We start from the raw sequence: 27,411 nt of genomic DNA on the forward strand, positions 1-27,411 counted from the left end.
TAAAAATTCGACAATATAATTATCCAAGGATACAATATAGCTAATAAATCCATTTAAGTATTAAAAATGTTTTTAATTAAATCACTTTGCTTGTAGCTCATCGCTTTCTTCCGTTGTCGGTTCCTTCAGTTGTTGATTCTCCTTATCATTTACAGTAAATGTCACTAAATAACGCTTATTGCTGTCTAATTTTTCACTCGGCAGTGGTACAGTTGTGCTGTATTTCTTATTATTTGTATTACTAAATTCCAATGACATTCTATTCTGATATCTATGATTACTCGTTAAAATTTTTGGTAGATAAAACGTCCCAACATTCCCACCAGTGTTGCCTTTGTAAGAACCAAATCCGATTTTCGGCATTGTATGATGATTCATTAATGGAATGTATGCAGCACATGGTATGCCTTTTTTGAAAAACAATAGAAAAATAGAAAAATTCAAATGAATGTGAAAAAATTATGACAGTATTACCAGTATATGCATGAGCAGCATGCAAACATCGATGTGTTTTTGTCGTACAATACAAAGCCTTTTCACAGCGACTAAAGTCCGGACTCAAGCGACGTTCCGCCTAGTCAGATTAAAAAACATTTTCGTGGTTTGGAATAGAAATAGAAAATTTTGATTTTTTTGTTCATCAAAGCTGCTTTTCAATCAAATTTAAATCTTATTAGCAAACATACCTCACGGTAGACTTCCGCAATGTTTTGAAAATTGAATGTGCCAGGCTTTTGTAAGCTCTTTAACGTTTCATACAAAAACAATTCAAAATTCTTAAAAGTATATTCTCGCATTTGGTATTTACTCAATGAGCCTCCTACTTCAAAGCCCAAATCGGCAACTGATTTATGATAATCATCAACGGCACGTTTAACAAGCACAGCCTCGTTTGACTTACACGAGCGAATTTGAAGACTCTTTAATTCTAATAAATGTTGAAATATTTTTCGTTCCATGTAGTAGCTTCATGAGTAAGAAAGGAAATGATGAAAAATTGAAATAAGAGATGTAAAATATATAAAGAATTATTTATTTACAGATGGAAGTGAAGAGATTAAGTTAATATTAAATTTAGTTCTTAGAAATCTCAAATGTTATAGAAGTAGGATCTAATTTTGGGATTTTCATACTGTTTTAGAGAGTTTTGGGATTATATGGTGCTTTTCAGGGATGCAACCCGTTTGGATATTTGACAAATTTGACACGTCCTACGTTTAGACATTAGCAGGATACGCTATTAAATCCATTTAAGCAAGGTACATTATTAAGTCATTTATACATGATATTCAGTGAAAATTAGGATTATAGTTTGGTCCTTTGACTCTCCTAGAATCCCTTAACTCACCAATTTCATATTGTATTTCTCAAGTCTTTCTTAACTTTCTTTAGGCACCTTAAAGCCTTTAAGAACGATTGAAAACCCCTAACGTTCTCTAAAATCCTTAAAATGGCATTTTATGCCTCCCTTTACCTTTCATAACCCTTTATAACCTAGACATAGACCTACTGAAGCTCCATTTAGTAAAGTCTTTAAGTTTGATTTTTTAAAGAGCATAAGAGCGCCCAAAGAATTCTTGGAACGAAGCAGTTGACAGTGACAGTGTAGCCAGCTTTCTCTAAGTCAACTGAAAGAGGCCATCAGCTAATCTGCACGACCAGCGAAGCAGAAGAATTTTTGAAAAATCTCTATTAGACCTTAATGTTTTCTAGTTTTCATGACAAAATTTTGAATTATTCTTTAGAAATCATGAAACCTAAAGAGACTCGAACAGACAGGGAACATGCTTAAGCAACATTGTTGATTCTCCATCTTATTGATCGGAGCTTGAATTTGACATTAATTTTAAATGGATTCAAGTCGAAGTGAGTCCTTATCCATCTCAATTTTTGTGAACATACTGGAGCATCAGAGTCGACTTCGAGGTATGTTATTGACTGATTATACTCAAAAGCACGCGTATTTAGATGAGTATACTTATTTATGAATCGCTTGAGATGGGCAGGCCATGTGAACAGACGACCACAGGATGCCCCAGTATATAGAGTAACCTTTGCAGACTTTATGGAAGACCGAAAATGTCCTGGATTAATTGTGTTGATAAGGACGCTAGAGTTCTCAATATCCCTAATTGGTAGAAAATTGAAAGATCATGAGCATGATTAACTAGTAAATTTAACACGGCTCTTGAACAGCATGCGCCTGAGTCTGTTAGGATATATACTTATTTCTGTCTAACTCTTAGAAGGAAGATGGGGTCTAAGAATGTCAATTCTTATTTATTTCTAACAAATAAAATCAAAACCTTTGATCTTAAAAACACAACAAGTCTGCCTATTAAAATAATGCCCAAGGACTATTATTGTCAATCAGCTTACTGATTCAAAATGGAAATCCCCCCACAGTAAACTTTTTATATTAAAAATCATTGCTTAAGAGCAAAGAAAATGGAAAATAGCATGAAAAATTTGAAATCATAAATTTATATATTTCCCATTCCATTGTACCAAAAAACTTTCTCTTCTTACTTCTTGCACAAACAGAAGTAATGAAAATATTTCTCATAAAATGGATGAATAATCACACATGTTAGAGGAAAAATTTAACAATTTTCAGATGAAGTCAATGGCATTGCCATAGTTAATCACATTTATGAGATTTATGGTTATAAATTTACACATTATTCACATTAAAATTCACTTCATCATTCCCATTCCTACTTCCGATTTCATTATTAAAATTTGTATATCTATGAATGAGAGACATGTCTTTACCGTCTTAAGTTCTTCTGTATAGATTGCGTTACGGTTGCCATGTTGACAGCATTTTTATCGCCTGGTTTTCTACCTTCAATGCGTGTGCTGCGCGGTCGATCTTCCGTAACGACAAAAGATCTACGTGGAATTCCTGTAACAGCTGATGAATGTAAGGAACGTGGTGCGGGTATTTTAGTACGATTTGAACGTGGACTTGGCTCAATGCCGGAATCTTGATCCTTTGTGTCATCGATTATTGTTATTACACGCTGTTTTGGAAGCTTTTCGGGTGACGATGAATCATCATAATATTGCTGTTCTGTATCATAATCCTCTTGACCTAGTTGTTGATATGATTCATCCATAGTCATTTCTTCAAATTCCTTTAACTTCTCATAAGCATCATCACCATCCTCTAAAACAGTAAAACTTGCTATAGACTCTGGCGTTTGACTTTTTGGACGGGGAATATTTTCAGGTGATTCATTCATGTCCGTGTCACCATCATTATCATCATTTGTTGAGTCAGGAAGGGTCTCGAATGCCTTTTCTGTCTCATTTGAAACACATTTAGCTTTATCATCAGTGAAAGGTTGTGACTCTACCTCAACAGGTGGCTCAGGCACAAGAATCTCTTCTTCTACCTTCTTTATATCATTTTCGCTGATTTTATCATTATTCTCATTGGCATCACCCTTAAAGCTAACTTTTTTACTACCCTCTGATGCCATTGTCACAATTACCGCCTCTTCTTTAATTGTTTCAGGTTCAGGGATCACAATGTCACTCTTATCGCGTTTCTCTATTGTATAAGTTGCATCAGTTGCCGCACCATCATCAATATCCGTTTGTTGCTGTATTGTTTCATGAATTTCAACCAATGTTGTTATCTGCTTAATTGTCTTATCATCCTCACTTGCATCATCAATGGATTTCTTTGAAATTGTATCAATTGGTGGCTGTTCCATATCGATTGAGACTTCGGGTGTCTTTGTTGTCTTATCAATCGATTTATTTTTATCATCTTGACTGCCTTTCTTTAATAATGGCTTTCCCGATGCCGGTCGTTTTTTATTCCCTGTTGTCTTTGTTGTTGCTTTTAAGTCATTCTTTCCTTTTGCTGATGATGCCTTATTGTCGCTCTTTTTAACACTCGACGATGAAATTTCAACTTTCTTTTTATTATCCCTCTTAACCCTTCCATGATCCTTATCATTATTCTCTTTACATTCAGATTCACTTCCTTTTTTATCAGAACTTTTACGTCCCTTCTTGTTACCGCCATTACTATTATCGCAATCTCTCGATTTACTTCGGACTTTTTTATAACAGCGATGTTTTCTCTTTACGTGACAACAACAGTCATTCTCATCATCATCATCATCATCATCGGAATTACTTCGTGAACTTTCACTACATGATGATTCTGTCGATATCGAACGTTGATGACGTTTTGACTTTTTACGACTAAGATCAGTTGTACTTTTGGAACGACTTATTTCACATGATTCATCAGCACGATGACATATAAACATTTCACTGCAACTACTTGTGCGTCTCTTGTGTGAACACTTACGGTGATGTTTACGATTACGATGACGACCTCGTGAACTTTCCGTATCAGTATCTGTTTCGGATGTACGTGAATTACGTCGACTACGACTTTCTTTCCGTTCATAAGTAACTTCAATTTCAGTAAATTTAAGGGGTTTAACTTCATCTAATTCTGGCAGTATTGTTTGTGTCTTACGACCCGACAATCTTAATTTATTTGCCGGAAGGCCTCCATGCATTTGAATATATTTGGCAGTTGAACGGAAGCCTTTTTGTAAGGCACAATCCAATGGGGTTTTAACAACATTTTTTGTATTACGATAAACAGCATTAACATCAGCTCCCATTTCAATTAACATTTTACACATATCAATTTTATCATTACCAGCTGCAATATGTAATATTGTACGTCCATCATTACTTGATGAATTCATATGATTTGGACGTTGTTGAAGAAGCCATTCGACAAGTTCAATACGTCCGGATGATGCAGCTTCATGAACTGGTAAATCACCGCGGGCATTTCTAAGCCATAAATTTGCTCCACGTGCATTTAAAATCTTTACCGTCTCGAATTGACCTTTTGCACAGCCGCAATGACCTGGAAAATTGAAAAATGTTTAAAGATGTAGCAATAAGTATGTGTCAATTTATTTGTATACCCGGTGACCTTCCCTTTCGATCTTGTCGATTCGGATCGGCACCCAAATCTAAAAGTTTAACTGTTGCGTCAGCATGACCCAATGTAACAGCATAAAATAATGCCGTACATCCATTTGAATCAATTGTATCGACTTGTGCACCACACAATTTAATTAATAGTTCAATACATTTTGTATGTCCTCTTGATGCTGCACAATGTAATGCTGTTAAACCATCTCTACAAGTAAAAAAAAAAAAAATATTATTTAAAATTCACAATGACATGTTTGCAAATTAGAATATAAAGTTATGTATGCATAATGAAATAACTAAAGTTCGAACTGATGATGATGATGATGGTAAACGATGGGGGAAATGGAAAATTAATTTGTAATTCAAATTTAATTGAATTTCAATTAGTTTTAAAATTTTTACATCTACATTCAGGTTGTTGGCAGAGAGTTTGAAGGTATTTGATGTCATTTTGTCTTCCTGTAACCTCAAGAGCATCCTCAAGTCTCTAAAAGTGCTAAAATCTCTCTAAAATTACCAACTTACTTATCAGCATTCTCAGCATAAGCACCGCCCTTAATCAAAGCTGTTATGGCATCATCAGAGCCTGCACTTGCTGCCCACATCAACGGCTGTCGTCCATCTTTGTCCTCAACATCAACCGAACATTTTGGATGTTTCAGGAGAATCCCAAGAATCTCAAGTGCCAACTTTGTTGATGTTTTATCATTTTTACCATCATATCCGCACATCTGTGCTGCATAATGAAGTGGTGTGGCACCATTATGATCTGGTATGGAAGCATCTGCACCGGACGCTAATAAAGTTCTTAAAATCTGTGCCTCGCCGCATACTAAAAAATGATAAAAGAGAAAGAATTTTTTTTGTGGTCATTAGGCTGAATGTAAGGTAGGAACGGACTTTAATGTTAAAATCATTACATCCAAAAAAGCCCCTTTAATGGGATTTTTAGTTTGAGTAATGGGAATAATTTTGATGCCTGCTTTTAAATTTAATGGAATATAAATCTGAGGCATTCACTCATCAGGCTGAGATGAAGATGGAAAATAGAGAAATAAAAAATAATTTTCATGTCCATCCCGTAACGTGATAAAATGTTATTTTAATGTACGATGTTATGTGAGATATTATATTAAGTACCTGTAGCCCAATGAACAACAGAATGTCCTTCATTATCTAGAGCATTAACATTGACTTTATTGGCCAATAAAAGATTTACAGTTTCCAATGTTCCTTGTATCACTGCCAAATGTATTGGTTTAAAGCCATCCTCGTCAGCTTGCTCCATCAAATGCGGTGCAGTCATGATAATTACTGCGGCTGGTAGTAAACTTTTTTGGCCCGTACAATAATGTAGAGTATTTTTATTACTCTTATCACGTTTCTGTATTGAGTTGGTCTATAGAAAAAGGAGTATACAAAATGGTAAATATCATGTATATGCTTTTGTCTGCTTGTTTATTTATATTTATATTGTGTACATATATTTATGATGATATTGATGCTTTCTAGATCATCATCTTTAAGTACACATCGATGGATATAACAAAAAAAAATCAAAACTTAGTGAGAGGAACACAATTTTTATTGAGAAGTTGCCTTCAAGTTATCCGTACGAAATAAGTAAGCAAAATGAAATGAGAAGCAAACAAACAAACAAACAATGGAATATAAGGAACATTTTTAGTAAAGCTAAGGCAACATTATAATATGTAACCCATAGAAACCAAACTGTCTGTCTCTTTCCTTCACTTCCTTTACTAGCTTTTTTGTTATGTTTTCATATGGATTTGTTGTCATAAGAATTTTATGAAAATATTATTATTTTGACTGGTTTGGATAATGGAATTCTTTTTTTTTCTTTCATATGGAACTGATGATTTCAAAGTTATTATAACTTCTAGCTGTTTTTCTTCCAGTCCGTGCTATTTTTGTCTTTGAAAATATTTACTTCCAATACTAAGATAAGCAATAAATAATTTTGTAATTGAGATTTAGGATTTGAAGTGGGCATTGGCGACATTTTGAATTTTTGAAAGAATCTTGAATTGCAACTGAATTGAAAGTCAAGATCTCACTCAAATATTACAAGTCGGGTAATTAAATAAAAATTCATCAACAGGCTGACGTCACTATATCATGTTGAAGAATTTAAATCAATTTTTCTAACAGGTTTGACGAAACTCTGACTTGATGGTAGATTCGGTTTAAACCCAGCTTCAGACCGATGTGAGTGACTCAATTTTAAACCGGAAGTGGCATCAAATCAGGATAATATCTCATTTTTGATCAATTACCCGATTTGTTTTGTTCAGGTCAAATCCATAAATTCCATAAAGTTAATTATTAAATTGAGTTCCTGCTGAAAAAGGATGCGAACCCTATCTAGCGGCATTAATAATGTTAGGAGCAGTAAATTAACTTTTACTGAGCGTCGTAAAAATGGTAGTCAGCTATGGAGATGTACCCCGCAAAGAACATTGTGTAAAAATGACAAAAAGTTAAGGCTTTCAGACTGGCTTAACTCAAGTTTAAAGCCAGATTTCATAGTATCTGGTCTTGAACCAGAGTCATGTCGACCTAGTGCCAAATTTTTGAGTACTATCTTCGGTTCTATCTTGAGTATTATACTATTTTGAGGGAAGGGTGACCCTTCAAGGATCGATCTGTAGTTTGTTGGTAATTAGCTAGTTTTCGATATACCAATTAATGATTGCCACTCAACTTGAATCGTGTTGATGATTATTTTAACTATTGGGCAGATGTGACGACCAGGGACGTATTCAAGGGGATAAGGTTTGTGGCTGAAACCTCCTCTTTTTGGAAAAAATTCAAATTTCTAGGATTTTTCATTAAAAATTTTAATTTTTGCTATCTACACGTAGCTGTCTCTCGGCAAAGTCTCAAAATGTCCCGATATTTTCCAAATGGTCTCGATATTTTGTGAAAATCTGTTCACCCTAGCTCCGAAGTATCAATCATAGATTAAAGTGACACCGCCTTACTGACATGTAAATTTGGAAGTGATTTATCAAATATGAGTTAATCTATAAATTGCGATTCAGGTCCATTTTTTCTGCAAATTTTTCAACAGTTACACTCTCAATTACCCATTCACAACTCACACTTCCCAAGTAAAAATGAAAAAATCCAAAAGAAGCAAAAAAAATGAAGGAACAACCAAAACATTGTTTACCGCTTCTTGTTTATACAACCCAAACAGGAATGTAAATTTTGTGATTCTTGTCCCTTTTTTTGCTCTTAATATCTCCATCTTCCTCTCTATTCCAATGTGAATTTGCCTTTTTCTCACACAATTTACTTCCACTATACATAAATCCGCAGACAGTAACTGGTATAATGTAAACTTTTTTTTTTTTTTTTTGAAAAAATGAGAGTAAATTACTTTTCAGTCTAGAGGGGATTTAAACACAAGAAAATGAAGAAAAGTAGAAAACTTTGATAAATAATTGATTTTGTGGTGCTAATGAAAAGTTTTCATTAAAAATTATTGTTAACTTTGTGGTTTTGTGTTTCCTTATTTCCACTCGGAATTTACCGAAAAAATTATCCATTCTTATCTCTTTTGTGTATAGTAAATAGAATCAATGAAGAAAGGAAAAAGTTAAATTAATTTAATAATCGTGAGATCGCGTTTTGCGAGTAGAAAAAAATTTATTAAATATTTAGAAAGGAAGATTTGAGCTTGGAGATTAGGTATTAAGAAGATTTAACCCCTTTTGTTTTATTTTGATTTATAACTTTTTTGAATGAAAGTTTATTTAGATTAAATTGATAAGTCTAATTTGGAAATTTGTTTAATATAAGAAAATTTCATACAAAATTTCTATTTTCAATCAGAATTTGAGGCATTTTTTGAGACATGTAACAAGAAGAAATAAAAGTTTTAGAAGTGAATTAAGGCTGGTTTGATTTTCTGTGTAGAATTCAATAGGGATGTGCTCATTTTAATTAACAAAAAATTATTACTGTATCTTCATACTTTATCAAATTAGCTTATTTGTCGTACTCGCTAACAAAATACGTAGAATTACTGAAAATTGGAACCTTGATCTACTTTATTCTGCCCTCAGGCCGATTTAGTTGAAACTGCCTGGATTTTCGAGTCAGAGTCTACACTGTGTGCCTTGGATTTCAATACTCCGAAAAACATCTTTAGGTCGTTTTTCAAATGTTTTTGCATAAAATTCAAAAATTTAAAAGTTGTAACAAATTTCGTTAGAAAATTAGTGTGGTTTTTGAATTTTTTTATCAAAATCAGGGATTTATCCAACCCTTTTCCCAGTTTCTGCTTTGTCCTCGAATTCCTCTTTAAATGCTTATTTCTTCGACCAAATAAAACTTGTGGTATCAAAATTCATGAATGTGTTATTTGACCCTTCAGAGCACTTTTACTAATGATGTCCGTCAAAAATTGTTGAAATTTTACACAGCTCCATTGATCTCAATTGAGACGTTAAATGTGAATGACTTCTTCAAAGTAGAAGTCAATTGGAAATAATCATTCTCAAAATTTTCCACAAAATCCAAAAATTGACAATTTTTTAGTGTTCGTTCAATATTAAGGTTTGTTGAACATCAGAATGCGGTTCTTGAACGAACTTAACAAATTTTCTCAAAATTTCTCATTTTTGACTAGAGAAGGTCCAAAAAATTACTCAAATTACGAGAAATTTATTTGAGATTTTGCCATCTTCATGTTCAATCAGAATGATGCAGACTTGTTCAATATAGTGTGTATTGAAAAAATTCGACTAAGGTGTGCCTTGATACAAAAGAACTATCCACCACTGATTTAAATCAAAAGTCGAATTTGTGTCATGCATACTTAACATGGGTACCTTAAATACTGCAAAAATTCTCTATTTTTCAACACAAATAGCACAAATCGGTTAATCAATAAAATATCCGAACCTCAGACGCCGGTCTTTGATTTGATTCCGGAATCAGTACAAAATTCTCATCCTTTAATCAAATTTTCTGATTTTTAGATTAAATAATTCTTTTGTTTACCGAAGTAAGATTCTCATTCAAACTGAAAACATTGACCCGACTGAGAATTTTCTAAGATAACAAGAAGCATAATAAAATTGATGGCAACTTAAAACTTTCTCACAGACTTTGTTGAAATATGAGAATTTGGTCCCCATAAAATAAAGGTAAAAAATAAATGAGAAGGAAGAATTTAATGGGAAATTTTTTCAATTTTCTTCTAATTCCATTTCTCATTAATTAATATTTCATTAGGAAAATAAAGTTAATTAAATGTGCGGTAAAAAAAATATTTTCATTTTAAATATAAAAATTGTTCAAAAGGGTATCGCGGTATATAATTACATTTGTATCATTTGGTATTAATTTAGCAATAAAAATACAATTTTGAATTTTTTTACTTAATTAAATTAAATTGATATTATTGAAAAAAAAAGTTGTTTTTCTTTAAATTTCAGCTGTTATTTAGTTTAAAAAATTGAATAATCAATTCCAATTGTTTATGAAGGTAAATAAAGTGAATATTTTATAAATTTTAATCTAAAAACAGTTTGAATGTCAAGAAAAACAATTGAATAATAAATTTTGTTTAGAATTATAATAATTAGGATTTTTGAAATATAAAACTTGGTAGTTAATTGTGATAAATAGTTACTAAATACTCAAATAAGCAAATAATAACAACTATAACTATGGAAACTAATTCTGCCGGTATTTTTAATAAATTATTGTTTAATTTCGTAATAATATGATAAATTATTGCAAAAACTATTGTCTGTTTTAATTATGTTTGCTTTTAATTTTAAATTGTTTAAATGTTCTGCTAAAAAAATTGAATAAAGTTCTAGGGAACGTTCAATTATTGTGGTACAGATTAACGAATGTTTTTTAAAATTGACAATGGAATTCTCGTAATTTTAGTTTTTCAAATGGAATGTACCCTAAACAGCACAACGATTTTGTTAGTACCGCTTATTGAACTTGACTGCTGATTTCGACCAATTTTTAAGCTATATAATGCGGTTCGCAATATTTTTCAGCACGTGTAGGATACCCACCTTTGTTGATAAGTGAATTCAAATAAAATTTTGGAGATTTGTATAATAATTCGTATTAGATTCATGCCCATTCATGCATGTTACATGTGTATTGAACCCTATTTTAATTATTAGTAATTAATTCAATAATATCAGCATTAATTTTGTTAATTATTTATCAATAATTATTCGAAATAAAAAATTATTTTAATAAATCAAACTTAATCATGATTATGGAGCAGTTCATTTATTACGTTGCACTCAAAAAAGTTTTTTTAAGCCATCCCTCCTCCCATTGCCGCAGCAAATTGTCTATGAAAAAAAATTTGAATTATATAAAGCGTAAAAAAATCTCTAAACAAGAATATCCAACCCTAAGAGCGTTAGGGTTAATAAGTAAATGTGGCCTTTATACCAGAGATCGAAGTCACTAAGGTCGGCGGCAAATTAGCGCAAAAACACAAGACGGAGATATGACCAAAAATCCAATCTTAAATAATTCAACCTGACTCTACCTGAGGCCTGTTTTCATCAAATCTGGAATAAGGCTAAAATAACTCTAGCTTGAAGTTGGATTAGCAATCACTAAAGAAACTTTGCTATTTTTGACTTCGTTTGCTCTTAGAGGAAATCGATTTTTTAGATATAAACAATAAATATGATCGAATTAATAACAGCCTCTCATATTATAACATTGTAAAACGAGAGTTACAAATGAAAAAGGCCCCACCATGAAGTTTTTAAGGCTTTGTTGTTTTTAAGGCGGCTTCTATTTGGAAGGATTAGAGTGGTGAGCCAGGTTTTCCAAACTATTAGCTGTATCGGCGGTATTTGAATGAAAAACAGGGGTATTCGGATAAAGCTTTAAAAATTCACTCTACAAAATGTTACTGCTTTGTGCGTGTTGAAAGCACCAATTGTAGAATCACTTCCCATCACTCCAAAAAGCTTTTTTAATCAAATTTTATAAATTACAAAAACTCCTTCACTTTATATTAACAATTTGTCCTCAACCATCACATTCTCATCAAAAAAATAAGTTTAAATATCAACAAGAATTCATACTAATCAAGGCACAAGTAAAAGTCTTTGAGTGAGCATATATTATATATGCCTGACATCTAAACTTATGAAACAAACATTTTACAAGTATACACAACTTATCTGACATGAGATTGTATGATGTGATAAATCTGAGACATTTATTACGCATCATATTTGAATATGTGACATACACGGAAGATTGTTTACACATGAAAGGACATGATAAATTTTAATTTCTTATATGGCATGTAACTTGGGTGTCTAGATATGTTGTGACATTCTGATGATAAGTTCTGTCATCATAAAATAATTTTACAGGAATAAGGAATGTTTGCATGCTGTACATCTAAGTATTTAGGCACCCCATGATTCGACCCTATTGAATCCACTTTCCTATCTATATCAAAAAATCAGTAACTAGCCAGCAACAACATCATCATCATCAGCACAATTTAGAATCCCTTTTTTGTCTACTCTTGTTATGCTGTTCATCGCTGATAACATTCATGGCACATTGATGATAATCTGAAACTCATCAAGATATTCAATGGCTTGCATCAGTAAAAGCTTCATGCAACAGAATTCTTTCTCTGCTTTTTTTTTGTGTGTGTGCCATGGATGGTAAACAATAAACGCTTTATGATGCTGACGTTATCGCTGTTAGGTCATCAAGAGTTGAACATGTCGTGGCATAATGATTCTTTGTGTGTTTATTTTTATAAAGGAGAGCAGCAGCAGCAGCAGCACAAAAAAAAAGTTCTACCATCCAATCTACTTCACTATTTGACACGATGTATGTAATGTACATAAAATGTTAAGCGACTACACACAATAGCATCGTTGCTGCTCGCTCTATCTGATGATTTGAATGGTTGAGAATTGAAAGTATTTTAACGAGGTGCGACGATGGATATAGTATGTGAATTTTTAAATAACCTTTAAAGTGCAATGGACTGTTGCAGGAATTTGGGGCAATGATTGAGATGTTTGACCTTTGAGTGTTGCATGTCAAAGAGATTGACGGAGAAATATTTGATATTGGTAATTGACAACTTACTTACTTACTTCGCTGGTCGTACAGATCAATTGTGATCCATGACCTCTCACAGGAGTCTCCTGAAGCTGGCTCTATCGCTGGCTTCCACTTGCCAATTTCAAATACCAAGTGCAAATCGACTTGGTAATTGACAAAGGGGAGCCAAAGATTGTGGTAGTTTAATACGTCAACTGAGAAAAGCTATGGACCACAGATGACCTGTAGGATCAGCAAAGTAAGTAAGTAAATCAAAGAGATGCGACTGGAAGATTTGTACAGCAAAAACAGTTCACTGGGACACCGCATGGATCAGCAAAGTAAGTAAGTAAATCAAAGAGATGCGACTGGAAGATTTGTACAGCATAGCCTGTTCGCAAAGGCACCTTTGGATCGTAATGTTAACGACAATATGCGAGGTTGCCATGACGGCAAAGTATAGGCTAATTTTGACCTCATTTCAAGGTGGAAAGTGCAGTTAGCCATGATGTGGTGCTTGGGACAGCATTCACTGTTTAAGGGAACATGAATTGAGAACCTAATAGACTTTAAATTCAAATTCAGGTGCCAAAGCTTCTAGATTGACTATAGCTACAAAAACCCCCGATCCCATCCTGCCACCTTCATTACTGAAACGCAGAAAATTCAATTTTCTGTCCTGTCAAAAAAGCTGAAATATGAAAATTAAATCAATGATGAAAACAGCGACATTGTAATACCAAAAAAAATTTGCATATTCTTTCACTTTTCCACCACTCATCGCATTTCATCATCATCATCATCATCATCGTCATTAACATCAACGCCGCCATGATTTTTAAAAGCAAACCAGGAGGATAAAAAAAGAAGCAAAAGTCCCTGAACGCATTATTACGTTAATTAAGATTTTTCATGCTCTAGGATATTTATATCGCTTTTTTTCTCATTGAATAAATTTTCGACTTTTTCTCTCTCTCTTCTTTTTTTGGTATTATTTTCACGCTCGTTTTCATTTTGAAATTCGAATTGCTTTCAATATTTCCATTCATTATCCTACTCTTTAATTCATTCATTCCATTACACACATTTATATTTTCACTAGGTTTTTCATTTAGGATTTTTCTTTCTTTTCATTACGATTCATTTTTGAGCTGCTTTTAATTTCAAAGGGTAGGTATGTATGCATATTATACTGAGACAGAGTTGTGGCGTACTTCGGGACTGTAATTTGTTTAATACAGAATTGGAAATTGGCCAACAGCAATCGACAAAAGTTCGCTATATATTAACTACCATCGATTGCTGTCGTTTTTATGTAACCGATCCCTTTTGATTGCAAGTATTATCGTCCGCTAGTGGACTTCAATGAAACCGCCACTATGTGGGTGGAAATTTATATGAATTTGGATGGTTCCATATTATATGAATGGTCTCTTCCTTTTGAATACTAGAGATAGTAATCTTGTTCTTAACCCAACATTGCAAGTGTTTCGGATCCCCTAAAAATTGTAAGGCTAAAGGACGTAGTACAATAGTGGAACATCGCATTGCCTCCAGCTTATAAGGCTGGACTCTTTAAGCATTATTTATAATCCAGAATTACACAGCTATAGGGAGGAGACAGAGAATTTTCGTGGTTCTATCAATTGAACCTAAGATTATTTTTCCAATATTTAAAGTGGGTTTTGTAATCTATGAATAGTCCGAGTGGCTCGATACTGTATGCTTAGTACTCGGGTACTAAATTATTGCAAAATCTACTCTTCGATCCCATCCTTTAAATCATAGGTAGTGGATACGCGGCTCTATAGTCTCCCTTTCTTAGAATACACTCAATAGTTTTTTGAGACGAGTGCTTATTTTACCAGCTAAAAGCTGTATCTACTGCTTCCAGATATCTGACGCACATTCACTCATTACAAAATTTGTCACAAAATGCCCTGATGCAGCTCTAGATCTAAATTATCTGAATTGCTAAATAGTGATTTAATTTATCGCGAGACTGTCTATGATAAGGTGTGAATACATCCGCCTCGAGTTTCTACCTCCTACTTTCATTATACAAATGAACTTATAATTTGCTTATAATATCTAAATATAGACTTAAATAAAATTACGAGTCTAGAAATTTAGGTTAACTAATAAACCATCTCCTTTTTTACTTTTCCTTCTTGCTTGATTACTGTTGCTGTTGACCTTCCAACTTGTGGCAACAATGTCCATGTTATAATAAATGTAATTAAATTTTCTCTCACTTTTTTTCATATTTCATTGTTATTATTTTCACATTCTTTTCATTTGTTCTTTATGATGATGATGAGGTGGTCGATGAAAAATGGACAAAAGAAACTTTTTGCCTTGTTGCCGTTTTGTGGACCTGTGACTTTGAAAATGAATTTTTTGTGGTAATTTTATTTCCATTTTTTCTTAATGATAATGAGAAAATTAATGAAGTATAAAGCCTTCGTCGGTTCACTTAACGCTGTAATGTGGGCATTACATTTGCAGTGTTAATGTAACCAATTGTTGATTCTATTTTTGGATACAGAAAAGTATTTTGGATTTCTAAGTTTTAATTAATATTTTGTGCTAAAAATAGCATCTAAGAATAAATTCATTATTCTGCTCTGTGAGCTGAATATGCGGCTTATTTTCATCAAAAGTCTAGTTAGACAGTATCTAATCGAAATAGACAAGGGTTTTGGTTATTGTGGTGTATGAGCTGAGTGAACTTATGTGGGTATCGAGCCATATATATATGCGAATCTGTCAGAGCTGTCAAAGTAAGGCCAGTGTAGCCGAATGATTTGACAACAGACAAGAAATTTGTTATTCTTTGTGAATAGCGTTGGTTGTATTCTCATCAGAGATCAATTTCTCAATCATTATATAGAATCCGATCAATATGACCAAGATGGACATTTCATTCATGAGTATGTTCACAAACCCTTGGGTGCAAAGGCGTCATGGTGCTCCAAAAGCAACATGGCGTAGGACGAAAATGAAGGAATGCCAATTTTATGTCAAAAATTGAGAATTTGTTCAAACTTAGCGATTCGGTTAACAATAAAGTCAGATGGAAAGCCATTTGCCAAGCAACCTAGGCTCCAAGTCGGAACATGATTCCAGTTAGTAAGTAAAGTATTCTCACATAATTGGACGTTCTCATTCATATCCCCTAACATACAAAGAGCATGCTTTCGTGATAGAGAAATACCATTGCGGTATCTCAAAGCAGTCTATTTGCCTACAAGAGCTTGATTGAACCATTCTCATGATAACGCCCACTAAGGTATTCATTCTCTATTAGAGCTGATTTTTGAGATTCAGGAAGGTAACACGCAACCTAAATTAAATGGTTTTACTAAAGTTGTTGATTAAGCAATAAGAAGGTTCAATGATTGCAGATTATATCACTCAATACTTTGTAAACAGACTACGTGAACACAAGAATCTCAACCGAGCTACACAGCGTGTTTGGTGCAACATGGCGTAGGACGATGATGAAGGAATGTCAGATAAATGTCCAAAGTGAGAATTTGTTCAAGCTTTGTGATTTGGCCAGCAGATCGAAGGAATTTTGTAGCAACCTAGGCTCTAATTTGGAGAATGGTTCCTGTAAGTAAGTTAGTACAGCGTGTTTTATAGGACATCGTTGCGTCGCCATGAAAATGGGGATAAAATGCAAAGTCGTCCTGATGGAACCAAGCGAGAAATGAGATTCGCCATTTTGTGCCGCTCGGATCATAAAATTTGTTTATTTCATGATTTTATCCACAATAATTCAAGTACGTCATTGATAATAGAAACTCGATAATTTTAATAAAACCCACGTCAAGTAAATTGATGAAATTAATACATTTCCTAAAATCAGATATCTATTAAATAAGAAATTCAAGTCGTGGGAAATTTTCAAACATTTCTAAACAGTCATCCATGCCATTTTAACATTCGACAGTCGATGATTCTCAAGCATCTAAAAATAATATAGACACAAAATCTTGATGGAATTTTTTAGTCGTTCTTGACGTCATTCACTTGTGAAGCTGCTGATGGAATTTTTTTTGTTGTTCCTTAAAATTAATTAGAAGTAGAAGAAGCAGTAAAGGCATTCAAGTATAAAGTTTTCATCACAAAAATCTCTCATCCTTAAAATAATGAATTAATTTTGAACGTATAAAAAATTCTATGGCACGAACAGCTTCTTTTTTGCTATATGAAGGTGTTGAGGCAACATTCAAAGCTTTACTTTGGGTTTACTTTTAAATTTAACAAACAACTTGATATTAATCATCAAGAAGCAATTCTTGAGCAGTTATAGAAATCTCATTAATTTTAATTAAATAACTTCTTATTGTTGAATTTTTAAAGGAGTTATGGGTAGGAATAAGCTAATTTTTTGTGTTTTACATGAGAAATTATCGAGTTTTACAATGTTTTATTGATTAGATCTGGTCACTGGCATGATAGGTATGAATGTGGAGTAGCTATTTGTATGTCAGATTTAAGGGTTTATCCGAATAGCCACATAATCAACACAAATTAATTAGTTGATTGATCAACAATCCAAACTCAGACAGACATGACTCTGACTTAGTCGCACATTCGGTTCAAGTCCGTCACCATAACAGACTCAAGCTGATCTGGCCTGACGTCGGATTGTGAGCAGATTAACCGACTTGTGCTATTCGGATTAGTTTCCTAATACTCGGCTTTCAAAAGCTTCCCAAGCGGCACAATGCAGCAAATTTTTGTGGTACCTGAAAATTATCCCATAGGTCGGGATAAATATTTTTTGGGGATTTTTGGGGTACCAGACAAATTAATTAATTAGTAATTTTCACTATGAAACTGAGTCCCAATCAGCTGTGTAACTTAGTGTCTTACCGTTAACACGACGATGTAGCGTCTTCCTAGCCTTGGGCGTATACAAAATTTCATGAGGAAGATAAGGAGGTTGACATGTTTTGGTATGGATCGACACAATTAAGGAATGAATTGTAGTGTTTAGGATTTTTAAGTAAAACTCTAGCAAAAAAACGAGGATGACCACCTCTGACTTAAGCCCCTCCTGCTTATTATTCCGATTATTCCCCAGTACCTAGCAATTACGTCGACTTGTCCGGACTTTCAGTTGCCCCCAAACTCAAATTATCAATTGATATAGAAATGGCTTGATACATATGCTCAGAAATACGACAATCTAATAAAAATCAACCCTCTCTTTAGATACATACCTGCAGTAATCCTTTAAAAATCCCACAAAAAAACAACTCTCAACCTTGAAATCCTTAAAATGCGTTTTCACTCTCGATTATTTTATTCCAATTCCATAACTTTAGCATGCACATTACGTGTAAATGCCCTATATTGATATTGACGGTCTAAAATATTTTATTCTCTCTATAGAACAAGAATATTTTCTTGAATTTTTTTTTCTGTTTATATTCTCGACATGTAGCACGCGTGCTTTTCATATATGTACAAGTTGGGGTAAATTCACATCTACATTCGCATTAACAAACGTGGTATTTTTTCGGCTATGTATGCTCATGTATATTATTTATAAGGTTTTGTATATTGACGATATACATATGTGAGTATAGGAATTGTAATATCCATGACCCATTTTTTAACGCCTATCGCCTCTGTTACTTAATACATAACATCTACATTTATAAAAGTTCGCACGTTTCTTTGTTTACATGTCTCTCATCCCTTTCCTTCTATCAGACCCCATCCTACGTGTTATTCCCATTTGATTTCTATCTAAACAACATCCAATCTGATAACACATTGGAAAATGGATAATTGACAGATAAATGTTTACATTTCAAAAATGTGAGTGAGTGAGTGAGAGAGAGAAAAAGATTGAGAATTATAAGCTTGTTCGTGAGGATTTCAAATTACATGTGGATGGACACAATAATGTGTTTTTCTTTCTTTTTTTGCCTTTAGGGTGGATGATTTGATCTTTGGGTTGTTTTTATGTATTGATTATTGTACCTTTAGGTGGAATTTAATAGACTTTTTAGACGTGTTACTTGACTCTTGTAATGAGGTATGAAGAGTTTATCTTCCTGAAAAGCAATAATCTGTTAACTTATCAAAAATCCGGTTCTGTAGGAGTCACAATTGCTGTAGGATTCGGTTAAAATTGGTCTAATGCCAGAATCATTCTAGCCTGGTGTCAAACTTTAAATCGATTAGCCGACTTTTTTGAATCATTTGCTGTGGAAACACAGCTCACAGCCTCTCTTTGTAGGTAAGTGACAGACAATAAGTTGACACTAGAGTAATCAAAATAGTGGTTCTGATCTTACTATGAACTGAAGGTCAACTGAGGAGTGCAGAGGTCTGATGAAGCAGCTTCACTCGTTAAACAATCATTAGCCGCGAATCAAAATAATGCAATCCGGGATCTGATTCTGAAAAGTAGAGATAGTACCGAGTGGTAGCACGGAGCTTTTTGAAAATTTTAAGTAACCACCTTAGCGGGCAAAGAGCGTGTACTCTAGATCACATCAAGCTGAAAGTGACGCTCGCTGGAATGCTCAACTAGCATATTTATGCAAAACAAGCTCTCGAGAGCATGCTTTTTGCCTATTAGACTCAAGCTAAAAACCAATATTCACAGGTGTCAGGATAGAATTCAAATCCATCTTCTTCTTCATGATACTTATCCCAATAATACAAATCAGTTAATCGATCCAAAATTCATCATGGAACCGAATCCAGCACTTTGTCTCAGTCATGACAACCTGGTGCTGGATTTTGGATCGATTAACCAACTTGTGCTATTCATGTTAGTATTGTGAACTTTTCAAGTTCCGAAAGTGAAGGCTGCTGGTTTACAATTTTGATTCATGATTTTATTACAAAGGATTACGTCGTGGGATAGGATTGAGCGTGTGGGTTCTAAAATGTCTAATTTTAGCATTAAACAATTTCCATACCTCCCCAAAATGGACTTTAATCAACTATAAATATACTGAAAATTACAATAACATCATATGTAGGAATCTCATCTTAATAACCTCCAAATTACCCCAAATACGTCATATACAAAGATTCTTATACATTAGTACAGCTCGAGATCATAAATACCTAAAAATAAGTTGTTCCACCTACGCTATGCATTAAGCCCTAGGCTTAAATGGACATTAATCATATTTTCATATATTTTTATCATACAATTTTTCTGTAGACAAGTCATGCCATAAACTGATTTACGTGTCTACGCTTATGCTTATGTGAATAGATTTTCTTATTTTTTACATTTATGGCTCTAAATACGCACAGCACATATGTATAAATGCACACTTACTAATGTTACCTGCGAGCGTACTTCCTTCACAATTTTGTCAGCTAATCCTTGTTGACACGCATACATGAGACCCGTGCAACCACCTCGAAGGCGATTACAATCTTTTGACTTTGTAACACCGTTGATTGGTGATAATTTGACATTTTTTCTCAATCCTTGATTCAAGTCCATTGCGTTTTATCAGCATGATTTGTGTCCGATACTCTCGTTGGACGTGCACATTCACACATAAATTTTAACTTGCTATATATTTTTCAATTTTTTTTTTTCATTTGCTTTTTTTTAAATAATTTATATAAAAAATTGCAATTTTTTTTAGCTCGTATTTTGCTTACTTAAATTATGCAGAAATGAGATTGAATTTATGCAACTGACTTTAAATGAATATTTATTTATAATATTAAGTCACTAGTGCTACTGCTGCTGCTGCTGTTGCTTGTGGTAGTTTGTTTATGTTTATGCTTGTTCTGGTTTTTAGAGTCAGTTGTTGATATCAGTTTTTGAATTTGTTTGGGGTAAAATGAGATGCAGTTTGATCGGGAGATTGTTTTTAACAAGTTTTAAAGTTTCTTGTGATTTCAGCATTTGTTTTCCTAGAACAGACAAGGACCATGTTCATGAGTATGCTCACAATATTGATAATGAGAAGCTCAATTATATTGAGTTTATGAGCACGCTCAGTCAGGTGAGGATGCTCACTATCTGTTAGGGTTTATAATTGAAAAGCCTAATATCTCACTATTGGCACTACTTTGACAAACCCTACTTGAGCTACACAACGAAACCAATCACATTTTTTAGTCGTTATGGTTCCATAGGAGCAATTTCACGTCTTACTGTTAACACGACGACGGATTGTTGCTCTAGCAAACACGTTGTGCTGATTGGAGTCAAATCTTTGGATTCTTCTGATTAAAAGTATCATAATTCATCCAGATTTACATGCAATTATGTAGTTTAAACCAAGAGTTGGCAGTACTCCAATGTCCGGACTCCATAAAGTCCGGACTTGTCGGACTTTCGGAGTCCGGACTCCAAAGTCCTGCCAACTCTGGTTTAAACCTAAATTGTCATAGATCAGATGTCAAGGACATGAAACCCAATTTTGATATAATTCGCCTGGACTACATAAGCTTAGCTTTGGTCAAACCAGTTTCAATTGTTTATGAGTCTGAAAGTAATCTGAGCAAAATAAGATCTTGGCTGGACCAGATTTGATTCTTAATGAACTAGTCACCCTTGAAGTACAAGGCTTAGAAATAGCCAAAAATCTGATTACCAGACTGACTTGACTCTAGCTTGAGGCCTCTCGAGGGTCTCGATGAGGATTAGATGAGAAACTTCATCGAATCTGGCCTGTAGCCAGAGTAACGCTGGTCTGGAGTCGAATTATCAGTTTTTACTTTCCGTTGTGCCTTCTGGGATGACGGATTTCATCGAATTTGACTTTAAGCCAGAGTCACACTTGCCTACGTTTGAATTATCGGTCACTACTTCCCCATGTGCCTCCCGGGTCATTTTAACTTGGCTATTTCACTTTAAATTGTAGTATGCAAACTAAAATACTTTTACAATTGAATAAATTGCAGTCACAAAATGAACAAAATTCAATAAAAAAATGAAAAATAATATTGTGATAAAAATTTACAAACATATCAAATTGCATCAAAAGTTTTCATCACACACACCCCCACAACAAACTATACGCTATAGTCTTCAAAATTCAATTGCAAGTTTTTTCCAACTCATTTTTCTCCTCTTTTCTATCTGTCGATATATCGTGTCAATCACTGTGCATAGTTTATCGAAGAACAAGAGTAAAAAATGCGGAGAACGTTGAGCTGGCAATAAGAATATGCTCATGAAAGAAGCGAATGGAGAGAAAAAAAAAGAAAAAGTTTAACGCTACAAACTTTTACTAACCCAATTTGAATAAATTTGCAATCAATAACGATTTAACATAGATTTTTTTCGCCATCAACTTTATCCACTAAGCTATGCACTGCTGATTGCACTAACTTTTTCACATCACTTCACTTCTGGAATGTGTAAATAGCTCGTAAATAAATTAAACTCAATGCATGCATGCAGATGATGGAAGGGGAATAGGGAGAGAGTCCCCCTTTCCTCTTATATCAAAATGGATAAAGTTAGACATTGTCAGTTTTTTGCCGACATATCGTCGTTTATGCATTTACTTTATATGCGCATCACACAATTTTGAATTTCAATAAAAATATTTTCTTCAATTCCTCTTTTTTGTTGCTGTAGCTTGTTTGTTTGTTTGCACACTTTGGAGTGTAATTTGCCGTAGGATTTTGATATTCATGAGGAGTTTTTTTGGTACTTGGGTGGCATGCTTAATTACGAAAATGAATTTTAATAATTTTTGGCTTTTAGGATTAATGGGAGAAAATGAGGCAGAGGATGTTCTCGCAAGGATGTAGGAGATAGATTATAGAATATTAATCATATAAACGGAATTATGGAAATGCGGTGATGGTTTAAAGCATCTTTTATTGAAATTTGATGTGTTGATCTACATAACAGAAAAAGTATCAATTCTGAATAAAAAATCCCGAGTGGGACCCGAACTCACGTTCTACAATTTCCGGTGGCATGCTCCTATCATTGAGATATCGGGGGACTATTCAACTATATCCCAAAGTGTCATACATATGTATATAAATTGTACATCTACTGTATCCCAATTTAGTCTTGTATTCCCAATGATATCCCGTTGATAGGCCATTACAGGAATCACATTCCAATAGGATGTATGAAATGCGTTGTGTATTGACTATCTGATGCCGTCATAGAGATTGATACAGTTTGATTCTATTATTATGATGCCTAAACACCCAATTAAAGATGCTTTTGCTCATCTCATTGGCACATTTGCTTTCATTAAGCTCTGATATCCCTAACAAAGACTTTGAGCTCTCTCATCTAAATGAGGGTACATATAAGCATGATCCTTGTCAGTTCGAGTATGTTTCAAAATTTTTAAATTTTTGATGTTCAAAATTTGTCAAAAATTCCAATATTTGTATGGAGTTTTGGACTTTTTGAAAAATCGGGACATTTTGAGGCTTTGTCGGGACACAGCAGCAAGGTAGAAAAGTACAGCAGCGTCTCAGCAAAAATACAGCAGAGTAACCTAATTTTGATGGCAAAAGAGCAGCTGAGGGCTGTCAAAGGATTCTTGGAAGGAGAATATTGATGGAGATTATATAGCACTTGGTATTGGCAATTGGCAACCAGCGATAGAGCGATTTTAATACACCAACTGAGAGAGGTCATGGATCACAACTGATCTGTACGACCAGCGAAGTAAGTAAGTAAGACTTTTACTGTTCATTTGACCATCAACACCACATGAAACATCCGACCTACTAAAGCAGCAAACAATCACAGAAACATGTAACAATAAGCACCAAATAAAATTCTATAAATCTTAAAGATTTTCATCAAATTCTGCCCCAAAAAATGAAGGTCATTTAATAAATTTTATATTCCTTACACAATAAATTGACACGGTAATTTTAGGAAAATTTTCTACATTTCATACTAATGTCGGGGGTTTATGATCATAGTAAAATGTAGTACTACATTCTTGCCGTAAAATTTACAAGGTTAAGATTTTATTAGTTATGAAAATTCACGTATTTTATAAGCTTATGTGTATGGCGTTAATTTTAATCAGCAAGGCTGTTGTAGACATTTCTTACTCAAAGCTATGTTGAAATTAAAATTCTTAGAAAATCCTCAGCCTGAGCAGCACAATGTGATTGATAGGGTACTGCTAAGTTAACTTATTGACGGTCCCAAGGCATAGTGCAGAACAAACTGAGAGCAACGCTCACAAGCATGCTTATTCAGTACATTTTAGGTGACCAAGCACTCAAGAGCATGCATTTTATGCCTGTTAGAGGTTTAAATGTCAAGTGACTCTGACGGTAGCATTAAAGCGGATTTCAACTCATTTTATAGAGACAAATGTGATTTTTCGTACTATGCAGCTCGGGCAAGACTGTTTGTTGTCTTTAATTATTAATATTTTCATCTGTTTTGACTGTAAGATTATCCATAGGCACTAATTAGCTAAAGGCTAAAGAGTAAAATTCCTTCATAATTCTTGATACTTTTGATGGTTCAGGACAGGGTTGTTAAAAACAGAATCTGGTGTTTTTTGAAAATTTCACATGTAAAAATGAGTGGATATGTGTGAAAAATGTGTGAATTTTGACATATATCCATTCATATCCACACATTTTTCCCTGTCCACACATGAAATATGTGACATATGTATACACATTCTGTAAAACAGGATATGTTTTAACAACCCTGGTTCAAGGTCCTTAAATCATGATTTCTGACTAATAATTCCTGATTCTGACTAATTCCTTCAAAGTAAAAACATTCCTCAATCCTCCCATCCATCAGAATTCCGCATTAATGTCTTTAATAACAAATGAATATCATTAAATAAAAATTCTTTAGTAATTCATTATTTCACTGTCTTCAAAAAGAAAAACAGCAGCAAAAACAAGCATAAATATAATAAGTAAACTGAAATTTAATTAGATTCCGCAGGGTCAAGATGAACATTGTTGTAAAACATACAAAACAGTAAGTAAATAGGTCGCGTGTTTCATGCGAAATCTCAATGATTTTTTGCTCAACTACAAAGAAGTTTTGGAAGTAAGCATAATGCATAACGACGGATGTGAGAATAGCCGCAGGTAATTTTAACATCAGACAAACTGCAGACAAAAGCCTTCAATATGCTCAAAAACAGCACAAAAAAAAGAAAATATTAATACCAATGTCATGAGGTTTGTGATGATGTTAAGTGCTAGCATATACACACATATATGTTGGTATATGTAGCAGTAAAAAGTAAAAAAGTACTATAGCAACGTTCAGCACCAAAACAAAAAATAATATGTATATTCACCACCAAAAAAAAAAGCTGAGAGAGAACAAAGTTGGAGAAACTTTAGAGAAAACTTCTCATGCGGTTATTCACACATTAGCACAAAGCACCTCTCACATTATAATCCTTGATGTATTCGACATACAAGAAAAGCTTGCTTCATTAACACATACATTGCTTGACATTATGTGCACTTAAAAATTTGGGCTCATATGACCCCCCTCCCCCCACCGTATCCTTTCTCATTTTTCCCACAATATTTACTTCGTAATGAAAAATCATGTTTAATTTTAAAACTTATTTTTTAATTCCTCCTTCATACATCTAAGCTCGTCCATCTCATCTGTGTGGCGTTTATAAAAATATATTTTCATATTAAAAACTTTTTCATACACTTGAATACAATTTCTCTATTCTTGTGGTTTAGCGCGGTTTAAATGGCATTTAAAAGTGAAAATAATTAAATTTGTGTTTGTTGTGAAAATTGCTGAGTACCGCAATAATGTTGGGCAATTAAATGTTGTTGGGTGTATCACTTGAAAGTGTTACTAAATAGGGGTAGATTAAGAACAATGTGCCTGGATTTCGAGCATTTTAGATGCGCAGGTCTGGTGTTTTTAGCTGTAGCTTATAGTTGCCTACAAGCTGGACAAGCCTTCAATTTTTGATGGATCCTACTTCTAAAACTATGACTCCTGACTTTAGTTTCAGAAGGCACACGATCTAAAAGATTCCTAAATTCCAGACCTAGTTACGATGAAATTCGACCTTAGAAGTGAGTCAAATCGTTCTAGAGCTAGATTTTCACCGGATTAAGGCCTTTTCCACCAATTTCTGCACCGTGGAATGCTCAGAGTATTTTCTAGACTGAGTGCACTCTAAAAGTTTTCTAAATCCACTATCAGCCCTAACATACCATTAGTATACTCCTCTAAATGAGCGTGAGTATACCACAATCAATAGAATTGAGCATCCTCAATTTTGTGTACATACTAATGAGAATGCTCTTTGTTTGTTTATACAAGGACATCCCAAGGTACAGGAGAAAGTTATATCCTTGAAATTAGAGTTGGACAGAGCTCTTTTTTGATTTCTAGTGGTCTCATTGCTTTTAATATCGAAAGCATTGTGTGGTTCCTTGTCATATCAACAATACTCTAATATAAGTTTTGTCCAAACTGTGGACCACGTTCAAGTTGTTTTAGGTATTATTTTGGCTTACTAATAAGGTGTATTGTAGAGTAGAAATTGTACTGTTCTATTTAATGATTGAGAGATTGCTCAAGTGGGAATCGAACTCATGTACTCACAAACGAATGATACAGATTTCTGGTCAGATGCCTAACCAGTCGACCACAAAGGCCTTACTCGCGCATCAGCAGTTACGCCTTTATTATCTGGAGCTCAATGCCCCAGATTCAACTCAACTCAGACACCCCAGACTTATGTCTAAATCCATCTTAAGATTAACTGAAAATCTCAAAAGGAATATCCAGAAAAACATCCTAAATTTCTAGGAAAAGCAACAAATAACACTCAATTCCATATTCAGAATAACAACAATACAAAAATATTCACGTGACACCGCTAATAAAATAATTATTAGCTACTGCATATTCAATTGTGTCACTGGATTATTGACCTCATTTCTTCATAGCACTCGCACATCCAGCCATTACTTCAGTTAAAAAAAAAATCGCGCTTTGTCAACAGATCAGCAGAAAATAAAAACTTTTCATACTAATTTTTCTCCTATTGTAAATTGTCGTCATGGATGAATACCACAAGCAAGCAAAAGTTTGCATAAATTTTTAATTAGATTCCGGGTTGCAGAAGCACTAGCAGCAACAGCAGTAGCGTAAAGTGAATTGAATAAAAAAAAATAAAAAACTTTGCAAAAACATCAACTTTAATTTTTTCCACTTTATGCATTATTGCTGTGTGACCAGCAGATTTTTTCTTGTTGTGTTCGTTATTTTTGCATGAACTTTATAGTTTTCGCTGTAGGGTAGAAATTGATAAAATGCTGTGCTCTTACAACAGATTTAATTAC

At 33.7% G+C, this 27,411-nt stretch overlaps 1 protein-coding gene across 3 annotated transcripts; it reads right to left on the reverse strand.

Moving 5' to 3' along the window:
- LOC139091679 (uncharacterized) lies at positions 1-27,411 on the reverse strand. 3 transcript variants are annotated; one of them, XR_011544531.1, is made up of 10 exons: positions 27,397-27,411; positions 20,420-20,694; positions 6,127-6,385; positions 5,512-5,818; positions 4,974-5,191; positions 2,776-4,912; positions 809-966; positions 687-743; positions 475-574; positions 368-407 (listed from the first exon to the last, which is right to left on the reverse strand). XR_011544531.1 is itself a non-coding variant. In XM_070641828.1 (9 exons), the coding sequence occupies exons 2-9, from the start codon at positions 20,588-20,590 to the stop codon at positions 82-84; spliced, it is 3,789 nt and encodes a 1,262-aa protein (XP_070497929.1). In that variant the 5' UTR covers positions 20,591-20,694; positions 27,397-27,411; the 3' UTR covers positions 1-81. The 3 variants fall into 3 exon arrangements, 2 of the variants coding, with proteins under 2 accessions (XP_070497929.1, XP_070497928.1); XM_070641828.1 differs by having other exon boundaries at positions 1-407; positions 687-966; positions 20,429-20,694; XM_070641827.1 differs by having other exon boundaries at positions 1-407; positions 687-966.

This window comes from Chironomus tepperi, unplaced genomic scaffold (assembly GCF_022539635.2).
Source record: "Chironomus tepperi strain 1889 unplaced genomic scaffold, CSIRO-AGI_Ctep_v1 contig_259, whole genome shotgun sequence".
Taxonomy (NCBI): Eukaryota; Metazoa; Arthropoda; class Insecta; order Diptera; family Chironomidae; genus Chironomus; species Chironomus tepperi.